Raw genomic sequence first — 21,001 nt, 5'->3', positions numbered from 1 at the left:
CTGAGAAACCATCTTTTCAAGGCCACTTTGAATGTGTGCTCTGATATGATGAGTTTAGACTTGAAGGAAGGTTGTTCAATATTACAGCTGTGGAATAAAGGAATATATTTCTACCCATCAAAGTCTTATCACCAAACAAATATGTAATTTATCAAATCAGCAGTGGTGGAAGGTAACTAAGTACATTTACTCAAGTACTGTACTTAAGTACAATTTTGAGGTACTTACTGAGTATTTCAATTTGATGCTATTTTATACTTCCACTTCACTACATTTCAGAGGGAAATATTGTACTTTCTACTCCTCTACATTTATTTGACAGTTTTAATTACTTTTCAGATGACACAATGGATTATGTAACAAGCTATTAGAATACAATACATTGTAAAAGATGAATACAGTGGTTTCCAGCCTTTTTGGCTTTTGACGTCTTTCAAAAAGCAGTGTGTAGTCAGGTCACATTTCAGATGTCTATGAGTTATTAACAGATCCACCAAATAGTGATTGTCTCTCTTGAAACTTCACACATGGTTTCATTTCAATAAATATTCAAATGATCCAATATTTCTCCAAAAATCAAAGATTAGAGAGAAAGCCCAAAAACTGAAAACAGATTTGTGTCAGTGCTTTGTTTTTTTCCTTCTTTCCTCTCCTATTAATCATCTCACGACCCCTCAGATTTATCTGGTGACCCTTTGGAAGGGCCCGACCCCTGGGTTGGGAACCACTAGACTAAACTAGCTAAGTGTATATAAAGTAGTTGAAACTAGCTCCACCTCATGCAGCTACAACAGTAACATGCTGCTTACACACTGATGCTTCAGTATTAATAATCTAATGATGTCATATATAAGACTATATCAGTCAGAGGGACAAAATTAGTATTTTAATACTTAAGGTACATTTTGCTGCTAATACGTATGTACTTTTACTTTAGTAGGGTTTTTAATGCAGGACTTGCATTTGTAATAGAGTATTTTTACATTGCTGTATTGCTACTTTTACTCAAGTAAAGGGTCTGAATACTTCTTCCATCACTGCAAATCAACATAAAGTAAAAACTACTTGTGGCCTTTTTGAGGTAAAGTGAAGTATTGTGCACTGATGCCTTTGTGGCTCAGAAAATCTCCCTTAATTGACCCTTTTGATCATTTTTTAACACTATGTTGGCAGTAATTTTCTGATCAATAAGTATTTCACACTGCTAAGGGAGAAATATTTTACAGTTTAATTTGGGTAAAAAAGGGTAAAACTACGATTAATTGAATGTATTAATTTCTAGCACATGCAAGAAGTAAGCCTCTAAAACATCTGGAAATGACCTATAAAACTCGTCGTTCACATCTGTTGGACCAAAACGCGACTAATTGAATCTGCAGGCTGTCTAAGACTATTTGATTCCCATTAAGTATCTTCTTTTCTTTTAGCCGAGTGATTTACATACCGCTGCGTCACCATTTCCTGTGCAGTCCACTTTTTTTCATGCAGTTATACTGAGGAGACTATTTTTCCACAGAAAAAGAAATCAGCTTTCAGGCTGCACAGACAGAAAAGCGACAGAGCCTCTGTTCAAGAATGGATCACTGAGAAAACACCTCAACAACACAGAAAAGGCAGGTAGGCTTTTGTTTAATCTCATTACAGGTTGCAAATGTAGAAATCTAACGAAATCTGAACTTCTTTTTTTTCTTTACAGTAACTTACAGTATTTTCTGGCATGTGTGATAGATATGTTAATAAGAAAAGAAAATGTGCCTGTGTCTTCTATAGTCTGCTGTGTTGTTAACATGGTCAACATGGCAAAGGTTAAAGTTATTAACAGACACTGAGTTTGATCGATGTTGGTAAACTGTCAAGTCCACTGTTCTTTAAGGGAAAACTAGTCCCTCCAGGCTTTAGTGCTGCATTTGCAATGTTCAGCCTACAGGGGGCGCCTCAGCCTTTGGATTTGTTCTGTTCTAATAATCAAAGTCTTTTTGCAATCTCCAAACATTTTTCATACACTCACCTTTGCTTATTTTTTTCCTGCTTATCCCAACAAGTTTTAGTTTTCTTTGGACATTTCACCAACCTTCTCTTACAACACAACACACTCACAGGTACAAGCTCCTGCGTATGAAACATTACACCGTAATTCAAGGTTTCTGAGTCCATGATGTTGTGGCTGCTGTGTGGTAACAAAACAAAAAACAAAAATGCCATGAGATAAAGGAATGTCCTTGTGCTAAACTTTGCTCAATTTGTCACTGTTGTGCTGTCGATGCTGCAGTTATTCAAAGCTTAAAGCGTTTTAGTGACAGTAAGACAGTGTTTTACCTTTTAGACAAAACATTTCAGTTTGTTATTCATCAGTTAACAAAAGAATGAGTTGAATAGCTGCAGATTATTGTCTGTCAAAAGTAATCAGTTCATCATCTCAGTACTTTTCTTTCCTTACTGAGTGTTTGTGTATCACTCATTGAATTGATGATGTGTTACAGCAACAAAAACATGAAGGCATCCTCACCTCTGACACCATCAACACATTAAGGGAGTCATGATGTTGGTACCAGATTTCATAGGCAGCAAAATGGAGTCTGCATGAAAAAAAAACAACAGTCAAAACAGGTTTGAAATGCGCCTAAGGCTGTAAACTCTTGAATGCATGAATAATCAAACAGCTCACATTCTTGAACAACAACAGAGTAGCTAAAGTAGCACAGTAAGAGTGATGTGCAGTCAAATATTTCAATAAAACTGAAGAGATAGTCGCACTATTTAAAATTCATTCTTTCCACAGAAGACACTTGCAGCTTATTTTCCTTTGCAGCTGCGACCTCTGCCAGACAAGTTGTGTCTTCTCAACCTGACTCCACTTAATCCTGAAGTTTAAGAGTTGCCTCAGGTCGCTTTCCGAAACCAGATACAGTGTTTATTGTACCAAACTTATTTTTTATTACAAAATGGAGCAGATAACTGTGCAGTGACTTTGGCCTGTTGCTGTTCTCTTCTCATATGTGTTCAGTATTTCCATACTCTACTCCACTTCCTCAGTCTTTGTGAAATGCAAAGGCTGACAGAAAGGATTAGAGGTGAATTTTTGGAGTGTAGGTGGCAAAAGCCCCACAGCTCTGTGGAATAATCCCCCTCGAACGTCTGAGGATTTTGGATTTACGGTGGATCCTAAACAAACACACATAAGGTTCAGTGATTTTATATCTGACAATAAATGTTCACTCCTTTGTGACTGCGGTTTTAGCTGGTGTATAATCATGAGAAGCCAAGCATAATGGAGAGTCCTGTAACAGCTGTAAGGATTTCATGTATTAGCGCGTGTATATACATGGAGCGGACGCATGTTGTAGTTTGATTTGTTTAACTCTCCTGTGTCATGCGAGAAAAAGGAAGTGCCTTCTCATGAGAAATCCAGATGGCTCCGCTATCAATGGAACAATGAATTCCACGAGTTTAAGCTTACTTTTCTGGTAAAACATCCCACGAAAAAGCAGCGAGTGTCTCTCTCTTTTGTGTTCAGGCGGTGAGGATTCGCAGGAAGGTCGATCTTTACGAGACCTTGAAAGGTTTTGAGTCAGGCTCAGAGAGAAAAGTTGCACAGTGGCAGAGCTGTAGGCTTCCTGCTGACTTGATGCTACGAGCTGTGATGACGGATGTCTGGGTTTTGCGACTTCCTCTGTTCCCAAGTCTGGGGGATGATAAGACACCCCAAGAGACTGAATGGAGCAGGTTTTATGGATGGGTAGTGCTTCAACATTTGGTGTAAAGATGTTACATGTAGCAGCATTGAGAAATACCCATAAATGGCTGCAAGATGCATGTTCAGTTGTGTTAAGATTTTGATATATTGTCAATAAAAAAATTGAGCTCTTGAGGAGCTTGACAGTTCATTCTTGAACTTGGAAACTGCCGCCTAAACACCCTCCACTCGAGGTCCACTTATGAGATCGTTCTTGAGCTTTTGAGTGTATCATACAGTCTTCATCAGCAGTTAAAGTTTGTTCAGTTGTCATGGAGCTTCCATTGCATTCCATTGCATGAAAAGGCTCAATCTTATTGATAAATCATATTAAAAAGAGACAGAAAATCCCTAATTTGTAAATCCCTTAAATTATGATTACCCCAGTAAATGAGATTATGGTGCATGTAACAGCAGAAGTTAAAAGATTAGCTGAAGACAAAATGAGCTCTTTATATAAGTATGTTTTGTTTATTTTCTGTACTGAACAGATACTGACCAGTGGACCACTGAGAAGCACGCAGTAGAAGTTTGAAATACTTGCTGTTGTCTGGTGTAATCTTTCTATGGAAATGCACAACATGAACTGGACTACATTAGCCGATATATAAAGATGTATTTTCATTTTTCAGAGCCACAGTGAGAGTTAAGAGGTTTCAGTTGGTTGGAGTTAACTCAAACTGAGGGGGGATATTACATTTTGGGCGAATATTGACATTTTTGTGGTCACCTTCACTTTGGTCCTTTTGATTCAGCCCCAAAGCAGCAACACTTGATGTCAAAAAAGTCCAAGCACATGCTGTAGAATATGATTAGAGAGAAGTAGTGGTGGAATGTAACTAAATACTCCAGCATTGCACTTGAGTATTTGTACTTTACTTGTGTATTACAACTGTATATTACTTTATATTTCTACTTCACTACATTTCAGAGACAAATACAACACTACTTTATCTGACAGCTGTAGGTATTACAGTATACAGTAAATATACAAAAACATCTGATCAGTGTCATATATAACAAAATGTTAAAGATTAAACTTCCTTCTTAACCAGCTGCAAACTTAAAATGTTGTTTAACCGTTAATGCACCAGAGATAATAATTCAATAATATAATATCTATAATAACGTAATATAGCTAACAGCACTCATTCTTTTACATTATTACATCATCTTACAAATTGCTCGACAGTATGTAAAGTACTTCAAATTAGTTTCAACTGCCAGGATAATATAATACACTGTACCGTGTAGTCATATAACACTGATAAGGACCATGCTACTGCATAATGAGTATGTTTACTTTTAATACTTTAAGTACATTTTGATGATTATGTAAAGAAGCATTTTTAAATTACGGTATTACTAGCGCTACTGAAGTAAAGGACGAATACTTCTCTCTACATCTATCTTTACATCATTGTTATTGGTGCATGTCGAGGTGGAGCTAATTCTACTTTATAATTGGATTTTCATTGGATTTTCATTGGTCAGATCAATGTATTGGAGTAAAAAGTACAATATTTACCTCTGAAATGTGTACAGAAGTAAGTTGCACAAAATTGTAGTAAATGTAAGACAGACGGATAGATAGATAGATAGATAGATAGATAGATAGATAGATAGATAGATAGATAGAAACTTTATGGATCCCAAGGGAGATTTTGGCATCCAGTAGCTTATATAACACCTATAAAACACCAATGCACACAGGAATAAAAGAATAAAAACACAGCAGTGAAGCGATAGTCTAGCCAATGGAGGTAGTGCAAATACAAGATGATCAACAATAACAACAATAATAATAATAATTACTGTAAATAATATAAAATACAAACTGGAGATAAATATATAAACAAATACAAATCGTGTGTAAGCCTCACATATCCAGTAACAGACAGTCCAGCGGTCCCACTAATGTTAGATACATAATACTGTCAGCAACACTGGATTAAAACTAAATTCAGTGCTCTGCTCTGCTCGGTTACAACATTCATCTTCTGACAAATGAAAGACAGCTTTGTGTGTGTGGGTGAAATGTATTCAGACAATGTGTTGCAGCGCTGCCAACCCGGTTTGGTCCCATAAGCAGACCCCATTCAACTGGTGAATATTCATCCACACTCCTGAGCCCAGCATGACAATAAACAAGGGGGGGGGGGATAGGCTGAATGCCTGGTTGAGGAGGGCATGGGGCCAAATCCCGAGAAAAGCGGGGGGCAAACAACCCGTTTCCACGGCAACAAGTCCTGCCTCCCACCCCTGCAGGCGGCTGTGAGAGGGGAGGCAGGAGGCTTTTCTTTTTTTCTTTTTTTTTTTTTTTTTTTTTTTTTTGTCGGTTTTGGTTGGAAAGACATGAGTCGGAGTTTATTGAGGAGGGCAGGTATCCGGCAAAACCGGCCAAAGTTTTTCACCGCATAGACGAACGGGATTTGTGCGTCGCAAAGGGATTACAATCTCAAAATGTCAGCAGCGATGGATATGAGGAGAGATTTGGAGGTAAAAAAAAAAGCCGTCAGTTAGTTAGTTACTGAACACGACTTTTCAGCCGGATGGTTAAATGTTTACTTAGCGGTACAAACTACCGAAAAGATCTACAAAACTTGTGTAAAAAGGTGTTGTAAAAAAGTTTTAAGTGTAGTCCAAATCTCCATGTGACCATATTTGGTCATAGACATGTTAAACCATGAAGTGCAGAAGCTGGTTAAAAACACCAGACTGTTGTTTTTTTTTTTCTTTGACTTGACCCTTTGAATGGAGAAAAATGTCCCAGCGGAGAGGCTGCGGGTTGTAATTAACCTAGACTAAGTTATCTAAACTAAGCTAAACAGCCATAAAGTTAAACCAGCAGATAAGCAAGACCAGCAGGACTCCAGATCACACCACTCTGGACTGGACTCTCTCAATGTGTCCTTTTCCTGTTGTAGGTTGGACTTTAGGAGGGCAATTTTTTGTCTTTGGAGATAAAACCCACATGAAAAAGTGTGTGACTTTATAAAGCTCTGTGTTCTGTATTGATTATGGTCATATTTTATATAGTTTCATGCAAGATTGCACTCATGCAGCTGTCTCAGTAAGTGCTGTATGTATGTGTATGTATACAGTATGCACTGTACTGATGTATGTACTGTGTGTACATTAAGGCTGCAACTAATGATGCTCTCATTATCAATTAATCTGTCGTTTATTTTTTCAATTAGTCGTTTGGTCTATAAAATGTCAGAAAATGGTTAAAAATGTCAGTCACTGTTTCCCAAAGCCCAAGATGCAACCTCAAATATCTTGTTTTGTCAGCCCACAACCCAAAGATATTCAGTTTACTGTCATAAAAGACTATAAGAGACCAAAAATATTCACATTTCAGAAACTGGAACCAGAGAATCTTGGTGTTTTGTCTTGAAAAATTACTCAAAACAATGAATCAATTAGCAAAATAGTGGGCAATTTATTTTCTGTTGATCAACTTATTGATTAGCCTAATTGACTAATCGTAGCAGCTCTAATGTACGGTATATGTACTTACACAGGTATAGCACTGATGTACTTTGTGTACATTTGGGCTCCAACTAATGATTATTTTCATTATTGACTAGGCTAATCTGTCAATTATCTTCTCAATTAATCAATTGAATGTTTGTCTATGAAACAGTGAAAAATGTCCGCCCCAGTTTTTCAGAGCCCAAGACGGAGTGTTCAAATGTAGAGCTAAAACGAGTAATCGATAATCAAATAATCAATTAATCACATAAGCTATTTTGATAATTGATCAATCATTTTGAGTATTTTTTAAAGAAAAAATACTAAAGCTCTCTGGTTCCAGCTTCTTAAATGTGATTATTTTATGGTCTCTTTCGTCCTCTATGACAGTAAACTGAATATCTTTGTTTGGGTTGTGGTTTTGGTCGGGGCAAATTTGAGGTTGGGCTTTGGGAAACAGCGATCGACATTTTCACCATTTTGTGACATTTCGAAGACCAAACAACTAATTGGTTAATTGAGAAAATAATACCCAAATTAATCGATAATAAACTAATCGTTAGTTGCAGCCATATTCAGATGTCTTGTTTTGTCGGACGAAAACCACAACCCAAAGTTATTCAGTTTACAACGGTATAAAACAGAAAAAAGCAGCCAGTCATCACATTAGAGAAACTGGAACCAAAGAATTTGGGCATTTTTTTCTTAAGAAATGACTCAATTATCTAAATAGTTGCTGATTAATTTTCTGTTGATCGACTAATCAATTAATCAATAATCTAGGTATTTGCTGATTACTTTTCTGTTGACCGACTAATCGATTTATCAACTAATCATTGCAGCTCTAGTGCACAATACATGTAATATACAAAACAGTAAAGATTTAATGTAATAATTTAATATTGTAAAACAAAAGGCAGTTAAATGTGCCATGTGTTCATTTCAGTATAGGCCTAGTTGTTCTTTTAAATGTATGCATTTGTTTTAACATGTTTATTTATTAAAAGGAACTAAACTACGTTAAAGATTTCAATAAAATTTGGTGCAAACCAAGCAACAAGTGATCGATGAACCAAGTGATACGGATGCAGATCCAGAATTTTCTTCAATTATTCCCTATCAATGAAAGATTAGCATTTTCTAACATTTTCTATTGGCTCCGGCACTTGGATTAAGAAAATATAACTCACTGTTTTCTATCTACTGTTTATTTTGATGCAACAGGTTCTATTATTAGAGTAATTTACTGACTTGGCACCACATTTGTAGTTCAAGTAAGGGGAGTTTTCTGCCTATCATGACTGTTTACATATTAGTTTCCTTGACAAAATGATACATGAATGACTCAATTCTTAAAGGTTGACTTTACAAACAATACAAACCTAACAAACTGAGCTGTTAGAATGCTTCAGCTAATTTTATTTAGCTCTCTTTATTTCCCAAAAGACTTTCTATTGTGCAGATCAAACAATGACCTCACTGGACAGGACTGTCAACATAAAGCTATTGAGGAGGTTCTTCTCTGTTCCCCTTTCAGTGCAACAGCAGTGAGCCTGGCCGGTCACCAGACACATTCAAAGGGACTGTTGTTCATGCAACATCACAATAACACTTCTCTTTCCTCTTTTTTCATGATACTGTATAAATACATCTAGATAGTTTTGCTGCCAATCTTAAAAAAAATAAAAACAATGTCTCCTTATTACATTTTACAAAGATTTTAACTGTGATAGTTCACATCTCGTGAACAGTTTTGATTTCCTGTGTATGTACTTCGGTAAAAAAAGTACTTCTCAACCAGACATTTTTCAACAGCAAGGTCTGTGGATTTTTATAAATAGTAAGTCAGCATGTTTATAAAAAGACATTGCTGATGAGTTTTTCAAATGTACACTGTGTGCTACTGTGTACGCTATATTGAGGCTACAGCCAACCGCTCTAAACCTGAGCATTCACATTCAAAATATGTGTATAAATAAATAGCAGTTCAGGAAAGTTTTATTGTGTATTTGAGTGAATTGTCCCCATCTTCAATAGAAAATTGGTACCCTGTTAGTAGCTGATTCATACGCAAATTCACACAGCGATGAATGTAAAATGATCAAACTTAATAACCAGAAGTTGGTAAGATATTTTATTCAATTCATTGTTGACTGATCATGTGGCTAAATATAAGAACAAGGTAACAAGCTACTCTGGCAGTGATGTTTGAAATAGTTGCTGTTGTTCCCTCAGTAGAAGCAAGGTAATAATTGGAGCAGCCCTTTGATGGAAGAGAGTATTTTTTGTCCTGTCAAACCTGCAGTGTGGAACTTTTACATATAAATGAATGTCTGTTACGTTCAAGCCCTTGTCAAATGAGTTCACACAATGCTGATTAAGCCTATCACCACCAGGTAAATCTCTCTGTATTTCATAGTATACTGGAGTTTTTAATCTGGTGTTGGTTTGACATTCCCGCTCTGGCTAGATGAATGAATACTGTGCTCTATGAGCAGAGCATGCGCACTAGAGACTTCCATCGGCCGAGCTGGCTAAATTCCAATTAGCCCTCTGCTAATTTGAATAGGATAATATAATTCAATTGTGAAGCTCTTCTAGACTTTCCAAATGTTATTGGACTGAATGAGTCATTTTGCAGGGGTTGTGTGATGCCCAAAACAATTAATCCACCATTTTAGGGTTAGGGTTGCAACAGTAGCAATGGAGTAGGCTAAGGCAGCGCCTATGACGTAAGTGTGTGTCAAAAGTGTTTTTGCAATTACTCTCACTGCCGGGCGGAGACAAAAGTCACACACTCCAGCTTTAAGTCTTTGAAAACCTTATTTGTCTAGCTGAACTTAGGTGCTGCAGTTCTGGTAATTTCAGGAATAACTTAGTTTTTGGTAGTAACAGTGATTTACTTTGAGAGTTTCACAGATTTTTAGACAGTACATAACTTTTTAGTCGGTCTGTCTGTTGGTTGGTTGGTCTTTCCAAAACTTTTGTCCAGACTGAAATATTTCATCAACTACAGGACAGATTGAAATTACGTTTTGTGCAGACATTCATGGTCCCCAGAGGATGAATCCTACTGACTTTGGTGATGTCCTGACTTTTCCTCTTGCGCCACCATGAGGTTGATATTTGTGGTTTTGGGTGGAATATCTCAACAACTATTGGATGGATTGCTATTTTACTTGACACAGACATTCATTTTCCTCAGAGGATGATCCTCTGACTTTATGTCAAGCACCATCATCAGGTCAAAATTTTAATTTGTCCCCCCAGCATCTCTAGCATGGCTGTAGACTCATCTACATCTTGTTTATCTTCATTTATACTGAAATGTTTTTGGGAAATCATTGTTGTTCATCAGGACTTAACTTCCCACTCATACAAACAAACACATGCCTTGGAGTTGCTGTGTACAAGAGTCTGATGATACTTTTGGCTGTAGAGCAGCTCTGAAGGAGCAGTTTTGTTCAGTATCTTGCCGAAGGGAACTTCAGCCTTTTTTGTATGCATAATTTCCATTTGGCTGATTTCTCAGTCAGGACCATGAATCTTAATCAGGGTTGAGGTCATAAGACCATCTCTTGCTGCTTTACCCCCAAGCTTTACTGAAGTTATCAACCACCGAGAGAATTCTTCCTTTGATACGAAGAAATCTTGCTTCCGTGCTTCATTGACTTGCATGAAGCTACCAAGCCGATGTGCATCTAAATACTCATTCTGTTCAGCTATATTTGTAACCTCCACTACAACCTCCGCTGTGGTTGTAGGCTGTGGCTGTATTGTACCATGTTTCAGCTTTTGTTTCACAGTCACATGGCTCAAAATCACACATTAAATGAAGATGGTTCACACACTTTAAATGCAATGAGGTGAGCAAGTAGAGTATGAAATAGCACAGATTGCTTATAACCTCCCTACTACTTACTAGGATTAAGAGAGAGTGAGTCACTATCCCAGAGGTAATGACGTGCTGGAAGAAAGCTTCTGCAACTGTGTCTGTGTTAAAACAAATGGAGCAGAGTTGAACTCAAGGTCTCCTTAAACAATTCTTTGTGAGTTTACAACATTGAATTCTAACACACATATGTCTGTTTTGTTTATTTATGCGTCTCTTTTTCCTGGAAAACATGTTTGACTCTGCTGAGTGGTATATGAGAGGATGTCTTTTAGCTTGTCCTGTTGTCTCCCAGTGCTAGCTACATTTGTATGACATCATTCTTTTATAATCCCTGGTTATAAAGCCTCTGACTTTGCTTTGACACGCGTTGCTATGGAAACGTGTTGCTATGGCGTCTCTGTAATGGTATTCCTTTAGGTTTGCTGTATAGTAGGCTAAATATATAGCATTATAAACAACAACAACAATTAATAATCTCTGTATACACTGTAGCCTACATATAGTGGTGTGATGTGTTTTTTTGGGTGCAGAACTATTCTTTATACTGTGTAACCGTAACTTGACATCACCATGTGAACATGCCGCGCTGACTCAGATAAAAGCAGCCCACCGTCAGCTTTGATGTCTGTGATTGCAAACACTGTCAGCTGTGTTTATGAAGCTTTAAGCTCTTTAACACTTGTCAGAACCTGTTGATATTCAGAATTAATGGTGCATGTCATCTGCAAAGCCTCTTTATAAAGTAGACAGCTAATGGCCTTTAATGAATTACTTACTTTGTCTGGGAATATAATTATCATATTTTGACATGGAGACACAATTTCTAGATTGTTTGATATAAGGGACTTGATGCCATTTCTTTTTCTAACATTGTCATCATACACATGATGGTTTTCCTCATGAGATCACTTCCAGTTATCTTCATTCAGTCACTGACCTCTTATATCACAAGTACTAATGTAATAAGTAATAGAAAACAGAGGACATTAATTGAGAGACGTTGAGCAAAATAGTGATGGAAACAGATTTCTGAATAAATCTCCTCTTGTGCTGTCTTTATGAACATAAAAGTTGTTGATGGAAAAACACATTTTCTTTTGCTAAGTTTTTGAAATTTGTACATTTAGGTGGAAATATGATGACAGAAAATCCAGTCTAACCTTATAGATTATAACCTGCTTGACTGTTGACTGACTGAAAAATGTGCTCATTGAAGAGAATGTGAGCATCAACGCAGGTGATGTACAACTTATCATATATTTTTGTTCGGTTAGTTAAACTCTGACTTAAAGACAGGGGCAAACAAGAATACATTTTATCTCCTTTATGTCCTTGCAAAAGTCAAAGACTGTGTGTCAGAAGTCACCTCTGTGACAAAAATTCGAGCCCCCCCCCCCCCCTCCCGTCAATGCAGCTCAGATGGATATAAGCCTGTTTTCCACATGCCTGCCTCTGCAGCTGTGCATGCTCATATCTAGGTTACACAGAAGGATTTTCCCTCTTTTCCACAAAGAGCAAACACACCATGATTACTCAAAAAAAAAAAAAAAAAAAAAAGCTGAAACGGCTAAAAAAGGAGATAAAAAAAGATTTCAAGAATTGGTTCCACCTGGCCAACTGAGCTATATAGTGGCAGCATGGCAGAGTATGTGGTAGAGTATGAGGGTAATTATGTAGGTATGGCTATGTGCAACTGCCAGTAGCATCAACCTTGGTGGTTTTCTTTTACACTTTTACAGACACATAGAGGCTGTCAGAGCCTTAAATACATACATTTAGAACATAATACATCAGTCTTTCTGTTTCAGCGCAGACGTTTTGCTTTCCCCACCATGTTTTTCCTGCTACGTGTGCGCACATCTCACATACGCAGTTCATGCGTGTGTTGCAAAAGCTTTAATGTGAACTCTGATGATGCAACTCAGCCAGCTCAAGTCTCTTTTTGTTCATAGCGCACAAAACTGGTCTGTCTGCAGATATTGCAACAATGGCGTGGATCAGTGTGTGGGCTCACGCTCTCATGTCTGCCAGTGAGTTGTGACGTCTGGAAAGAGTTGAGAATTTGCAGAGATTTTCACTCTTCCTTTGCCCATTGCTTCTTGGCTACACGTAAGCTCTGTTGTGGTTTTCAAAAACCTTGAGGACAGGTTGCTGATCAGCAGAAACAGAGGACCGGGTCAGCCAGAAAAGCTGAGTAGCAACAGACTGGATAGAATTACAGTATTAGCCTCTGTTTATGGAAGCTGTTGTGTCTCCCCCTGCATGCCTTTCAGGATAAACAAAGATCTTAAAGGAAACCCAGTTGCAGGAGGTTAATGAAAGTTTGTCCATCATGACATCATGTGCTGAGAGTGTGCATATTTGTGTGTCGTCTTTGTTGCATGAGAAAGAAGCTCTTCTTGGCACCAGGTCCAGGTGTTTCAGCCCCTTTCTTGTGCTTTCTTTCACCCTTTTAAAACATTCTTTAATACTTTGAATGCAGCGGCGGTCTGATGGATAGGGCAAATACTAGTACATTCCTGCATGAAGTGAGGAGAACTGTGTATCAGATGATCTGTCAAATGTGACAGGGCCAAGGACGTGTGGGCGCTCTTTTGAAAAGATATTTAACCTAATTAAGTCTCTCTCTTTCACGCACACACACACACACACAAACCCACACACACACACACACACACACACACACACACACACACATACACACACACACACACACACACACACACACACACACACACACACACACACACACACACACAAGACTGATAAAAGACTTACTTTTTAACCACATCTCCCTCTCAAGGACATATTGAACACAAAGGACTCTTTTATTCCAGCCCCAATAGTCTAATGGAGACACTGTTGCAGTTCCATTTCATGAATATGCTCTTTTTGCTGGGGAAAATATGCGTCACTGATATGCCTCTCATGTAATCAATTAGTACTTTTTGACTTGAAAATGGCAAAACCAGGAAAAAACCCACAAATGGTGAAGCTAGATCATTAAGATGATGGTGTTGAATTTCTCAAGGGGACAGTTTGGCTTTTGGGATTATTTCTCATGTTTTAACCAAAGACAGGCTAACTCATGGATGAGTCTTTACCTCCCTCTGTGTTGAGTTTGAGGTAATGGGAATAACTGCTGGGATTGTACAAACGAGGGGAAGGAGAACTTTTACTGTAAATTCTCTAAAGCTTGGTGTCTTGTTTGATTGGCTGCTAATTGTAACTTACATATTATAAGTTGCTCATTTTAATTATTTCATTTTGTCTCAAATTCCATTAAATTTTGTTTATGGTCAGTTGTGGTCACTAATTCATTCATTCGCTCAGGGAGGGGGATCTGAAGGATGATCCGGGTCAAACAGATGTGGTTAAGTTACTGAAGCTGCGATATGCCAATCTGGAGGACAAATGTGATGAACTTGGTGCTTCTCTGGAGCATTGATGTACAAAGAAAGTGGCGTATCCTGATACGTTGACACGACCCACGATGATGCACATCTAGCTGTGCGTGAGCTTACTTAGAAAATGGATTATGTGTTGTCCTTTAGACTTGCTTGTGTTTGTTACCTAACCTGGTTGGTCCGTGACATTAAATTCAAAACTTCATAAACACAACACTCCACTCCACTGTCTTTACTTCAAGCATACTTAAAGTAAAGTCAATATTTTATATAACTTGAATATTAAGGGGGCCTTAAAGAGACAGTAGATTGCCTGTTTCAGACAGAGGCTGAACTTGGGGGCTGCTGCATGGAGAGCCAGTATAAAATAAATCAGGAGGTTTTTTGAACTGTAATCATGCGAGGATTTATACCAGTTGGTCCCCAGAATATAAATATAAACCTGGAAACGTGCATTATACGTCCCCTTTAATGTTGTTTCATGCCCTGCCTAGTTCTGTAGAAGTTTAGCGCCAATCAGTGTTAGCTTTGTCATCAAGACCCAGTTGTGAGTTAAAGAATGCTCCAAATGAGCATGAAACTGTTGACTTTTCACAGTTGACCGTTAACTTGCCTTCGGCTCTGACATCTCAAGAGAAAATTTGTCTTCAATCTGGTTGAATGCACTTTAAAGGTACTCTAGAGCTTTGTTAGAAGTGGTTGTTTACAGACTGTGATTTTGTGTAGGGAGATGGTATCAGACCTCAGGAAGTCAGTTGGCTAACGCCTTGGTGTTTACACTGCAAAGTCCGTCTTGGGCCTCTGTGACCCATTTCTGTGATTGTAGCTTTCTTAGTCAAAAAAAAGAAAAAAAAAGAGGAGAAAATCATGAATTCATAGAAACGAATATAACAAAGGCGTGAAGAGCGGATATAATTTAAAATGTTGGCAATTTTCTTTTCTTGGCTTCTTACAGATGATTGCAGTTTTTCTCTAATCTATTTGCTTTAAGGTGTTACAAATTAAAAAACCAATGCTTAACGTGTCAGAGAAAAATCTTATAAGTCAGTGAAAATATTCAGTCTCACTACCAAAAACATAGAATATTTTTTCAGCAGGTATTAATCAGAGATAATGTTACACAGCTGCCACTGTGTCTGAATGTTATAGGTTGAAATATTCCACCCAAATAACATTCATTTGGTTTCATTTAGAGCAATATGTAAGATTATATTTCTTAAGTTACACATATTTTTTCTCAATTTCCTTTTTTACGTTGTATTTCTTGAATGGTTTGTTTTGCTTAATCATGCAATCATAGATCAATTATTTAGCTAATTTTTGTTTATTTTTGGCTGGACTGGTCACAGACCAGCCCTCTAACCGCAGTTGTCCATGAGTGAGTGAGTGCCTGAGTGAGTGATGAAGTTACACGATTGGTTGGCCAGCTGACTGTTGGAGTTTTCCCCATTGGCTGTTGCTCTTTCTTTCTTTATGCTACCTCAGTACACTTTACCAGCAAATATTACTGGGATCTCTACAGAAAATTGCAGATAAACATTTAGTATCCAGGAATTCACTTTATAAACGCTGCTACTGACTATCTTTGTAACATATTGGCCACAGTTTCACACATTTCACACGCAGTCGTCAAGACTCTTTGCCCCAAATATGGTTAAAGCTCTCTAATTTATAGAAATAATTTGAGAATGATTCTAATTTTGGGACAAATGTCATGTTGCTTGATAAGTAACTCTCTCTCTGAGTCACCTGCAAACTTGTCAAACTTTAGTGCATGTATATCAGTGCACTTTTAAACTTTTTTCAGTTTAAAATTCTGTCTGTGTCACAGAAACTATAGGGTCCTAGCGATCCTGCCCTATTTGAACCAGTTTTCTGTAAAAATGCACTTTGAATGTAATGTTTTTTATTCTCCTCTCGTTCTCTAAAACTCAGAATGACAACAGGAGAGGAGAATTGTGAGCAGGACAGGACAACACCATTCTTTGTGTCTGATGAAAATAATGATGCATGGCCCGTCCTCTTAGCACAGTCCACAGTTACAGGAAATAGCTGACAGCAGGAATGCTCCCTCTCTCTCCTCATCTGTCTCTATAGGACTCAGCTGCACTACTGGTTGGCTGGCTACTTCATACAACAACTTCCTGTAAACAAGTCATGCTGCCAAGCACCCTCCCATCCTCCACCTCTGATCTCTATGGATCTCCATTTGACCTCCTTATGCACCAGAACAATTGCTTTGAGCTTTCTTGAAAGGGTCAATGCTGCATTTAAAAAAGTGATTTTCAGGGGCAGTGGCCTCCAGTTTGAGAAGAGGGTTTAACAAACTAATGGGTCTAATTTGAGATTAAGTCCAGACAGTGTTTATTGTAAGGAAGTGGTCTTCACAGTTCTTTTTTGGTCTGTTAGGACTTGTTGTAGTGTTGAATAATAATAATAATAACAACGTGTCTGAGGCTGTGAGAGCATGCTTTTAGCAATACCCAACAGTGACCTGAATGCTTTTAACATCACCTACAGCTGTTCACCTCCATTGAAAAATCTGTTCACCCGCATTGTATTTGGGTAGAGGCAGAAATCTCAGACAGGGATCATTGGAAACCTTGGCATATAAAACCAAACCTATCTGCATGGTTTGATATTGAGCCACTGTAGACCAGTAAATATTGGCCAGGCTGATGAATTGGCTGAAATTAGATTATTATATGTTGGTACATGTCAGCTAATAAGTAACAAGAAATTGCAGAGCAGAAATGCCAAAGATATGATTGCGGTAATTTAGAAACAGTGTCTCCATTATGTTGTCTGTCCAGCAGAGAACACTGACAAGTTTATTTTTAAACACAAGTAAAAAATTACTATTGGAATTGTTATTGGATGTTTCTGATGTTCTAGGTGGAGGAATAGCTGTGCTAGAAGCAACAGAGTTTCTCTGGCACAACACTGTCTAGGACTGCAACTAACAACTACTTTCATTATCGATTAATCTGCAGATTTTTTGTTGATTAATCAGTTAATGGGTTTACAATGGGTTTAAATCCCAAAGTGATATAATCTAATTGCTTGTTTTGTCCAACCAACAGTCCAAAACCAAAATATATTCAGTTCAGTATTACATGAGACAAAGAAAAACAGCCACCAGCTGCAATATTTTCATTGCAGATTCAACATGGCAGGTGCGGTGAAGTGCGGAAATCTGTAGCATTTCTTTATTAGCTTACCTTATGAAATGTTGTCAAGTGCAATAACTCACCTTTTACTCTACTCTTACGTTTGAAAAAAGTAGAATTTAGGGTTCAAGTTCACAACAATATTAACTATGGGTTTATACTAATCCTTTATTAAGCTTTTAATGCCCTATAATAAACTTGTAGTTATTATAGAAACCAGTGTTCACTCTTTGATACCAAAGTTAAGCAGTCAGAGGTACATTAAGCCAGGTGGTGTGCAGAGCTGGGAAGTCAAATGAGTTGTCCTATTCATACTGATGGCACAGCCACTTCTGTCCTTCGTCCTTTCTGTGGTCGTAAAGGAATGTTGGTCTTCTGTTTTTTTATGTGGCACTGGTTTTAAGTCCGTATTCATCACGGTATTAGATCTTTTTATTACTCTATTGAGTCTTATCCCAGTGCTATTATAATAATAGCATTAATTCCCAGTCTAATTTTCTAATTGTACTCACAAACCCAAACAACCATAGAAGAGTTTTTAGTTGCCGTTATTAGTTCATGTTTTTTGTAAAATACACAGAATGCTGCAGCTTTTCTCATGTTTAACATCCTTGTGTTTGTCCATCAGGTGAGTGGGCGGCTTGCAGACGAACATGACTGCCAACAAGAGTTCGAAGGCTGCGCCTCGTACAGGAGGGGTTAAAACTCCCCGGGACATCCCCGACAGGTCAGTGACTTCTGGGAAAGGGTGGGCTGGTTGGTATGCTCTGCCAGTTATGTCAAATGGTTTTCAAAGTATCTATCTGACTGGATTTTTTTTTATTATTTTGATTCGAAAAAGAAACAACTTTTTTTTTTTTCACTGCTGGGAAACTACAGCCAAAGATTGTCAGTCATTATAAGACTCCCAGATCTTTTGCAAGTACGATCCTGTATCCTGGACAAGGGCCCCATCCAACTTTTAACTGTGAATGGTGAGCTGAAGCTTGTGGTAGCATGTTGAGAGCTGACAGTGTCCTGCTGTGAGAGAAAAACAAACTTTGGGGATGATATTTGATATCTTGACTGTTCAACCTTACAGTCTGTCATCCTGTCCATTTTTACCATGCCCAAAACTGTCTTCAACCAGAAAGTCTCAAAAGGAATAGTCAGTTTGGTGAGAAAAGGTCTAGTCTCATGTCACAAATAGTAGTTTAACATGACAATTGTACGTCACAACTGTGAAATGTTGTCTGTTTTCACTGTCAGCAGTCACGCCACCCTCTGACAGGCTGATGGCTGATTTTGAACTAGATGATTGTTATCAGTGGTGCTTCTTTTTCCGTTTCTCACACTGTATATAGCAATTTTACTATTTGACTGGCAGTGTTGCTCATTTATTCCTTCCTGATTTTCTTGGTGGTTAACACACAAGACAATATTTCTCACACAGTGGATCCTGTAAACTCAGGCAGCTGTTTTCCGTAACTGCTTGCGGCAAAAGTTAGACCGACTGGAAGTGGCAAACCACACAAATTTTAATCGTAATGCTAATATTAGGATGTGGATAAAAATCTGTTGCTATCATTTGCTGGTAAAAGTGCACACAGAGTTGTGCAATGTACGTTATTCCCAAGGTAACCTGGTGAATATAAATATAAGAAACACTTATCTCAGAAGCACAAAGCTCTCTCACCCCATTGGCTGCATTCCAGTGAATGTGAATGTGCATTTAACCTCTTTTGATTAATGTATTTGTCTTTGTACTACAGTCTTATTAACAGCTTAGTGGTCTCATGGGCTCATGTTACCCTAGATTCTTTAAGATTGCATTTAAAGCTCATGACGCATGCATGCTTTGCTTCCACACAATTTAACAGATGGAGAGATGTTAGTCGTGTTTGGTAGTGCTGCACAATGTTTCCCTCAAAATATGAAATCAATCTGACATCAGTCTCTGAGCTAAATTACACCTACGCTGAACATTGTAGCCATATGGCAACATGCACCAACATGGTGGGAAAAAGAACAAAAAACAACAAAACAGCAAAAACAATCATCGTCCTATGATGTGAGTCCACTGTGAGGGGATAAATGAAAACTTATACAGGATCTTTCCTGGCAATTTTCTGACGTTATAGTTTGAATACATGTCCTACACCTCAAATATCACAGTGAAATACAAAAAACAATCCAGAGAGCGATTTACTACCATCTGTGACCAGTGTTTTATATATCCAGAAATGCATATTCACTAGATTTATCTTACTACTAGTTTTATCTTCTTTCCTGATCTACTTGTATATGTACTGTATGTACTAGACATGAGAAAATTTAACCTCAAACTCTCTTGATTAAAATCCTTTGTCCTTTGGATATACTGTTTGCTAATACAAGTGGCAAACAAGGCATGAAACTACATACTTATCTATGTTGAACTATAACAGTAGAAGTACTGCTCCTGTGAAAAGTCTGCTCCCTCCATCCTGGTCAGTAACAGGAAGTGGCTTGTGGTTAACTTGTCCTGGTAGCCTGAATGAAAGCCAGAGGCCAGGTCGTCACTGGCATCCAGTGCTTCGTATGGTACTTTATGTGTGGCCGGCCCAGCTGAAGCTGACTAAACTGGGCTTATTTTTACAAGCATGATCCAGACCACCAGAACCCCCTAAAAAGTCCCCAAGCCCCCAGCAGACCCAAATTCTGCACATATTTTTTTCTTTTTGTGTCTGAAAGTGAGTCTAACATAGTGTAACAGTTACAACATAAAGATAATGAAATGATTTTAAGATTTTATTTTTACTGTTATGAGATCTGTTGCTAGGTAAACAAATATGCTCATTCTGTTTATTAGATACTGGTGAATGAACCGAAACAAGTACACAAAAACCAAATAATGATAATATCAAGATGAAGTCAACCATGTGCATTAGAAAGGATATTAGATGCTCATTAGTGTGTGTTTGGTCTGGTTGCTACTAAAACATAGCCATTGATATTTAATTTCAGAGACGCTGTTCTCTCTCTCTCTCTGGCTTCCTACTTCAGCCACATGACTTGGCAGTTTAGTTAGGAGTTTTATCCTTGGAGCCAGTTAGGTTTTAATTCGCCAGACAAATTCTAATAGCTCCCTATTGAACCACTGCAGCATGTCATGTGTTGGACTGCTGATTAATATCAGAGTGTTCAAAATGTATTTTCTTCATAAAACATACAGTGTGTTTGACTTGCAGTGTTTTAAATAAGAAAGTCTGACCTACTTAAGATTTAAATTTTTCCCTTCAAGCTCAAGTCAGTATACTGTAAAATGACACTAATTACTGTATGAGAGTAAGAATATAGT

General features: G+C 37.8%; 1 protein-coding gene across 3 annotated transcripts in view; it reads left to right on the top strand.

Annotated features, from left to right (window-relative positions):
- Nucleotides 1–1,465: 1,465 nt before the first annotated feature.
- The window catches only part of dennd2b (DENN domain containing 2B), a 48,207-nt gene continuing 28,671 nt past the window's right edge, over nt 1,466–21,001 (top strand). The window contains exons 1-2 of one of the 3 annotated variants that reach the window (XM_067588461.1): nt 1,466–1,613; nt 18,311–18,409. In XM_067588461.1, the coding sequence (XP_067444562.1) occupies nt 18,336–18,409 (74 nt within the window). In that variant the 5' untranslated portion in view covers nt 1,466–1,613; nt 18,311–18,335. Of the gene's footprint in view, nt 1,618–5,943; nt 6,233–18,310; nt 18,410–21,001 lie in introns of those variants that run through there. The other 2 variants (XM_067588470.1, XM_067588457.1) reach the window with 2 other exon arrangements.

Source organism: Thunnus thynnus, chromosome 1 (genome assembly GCF_963924715.1).
Source record: "Thunnus thynnus chromosome 1, fThuThy2.1, whole genome shotgun sequence".
Lineage (NCBI taxonomy): Eukaryota > Metazoa > Chordata > Actinopteri > Scombriformes > Scombridae > Thunnus > Thunnus thynnus.
The sequence above is the reverse complement of the archived record's forward strand: the minus strand, read 5'-3'. Positions and strand labels throughout refer to the sequence as shown.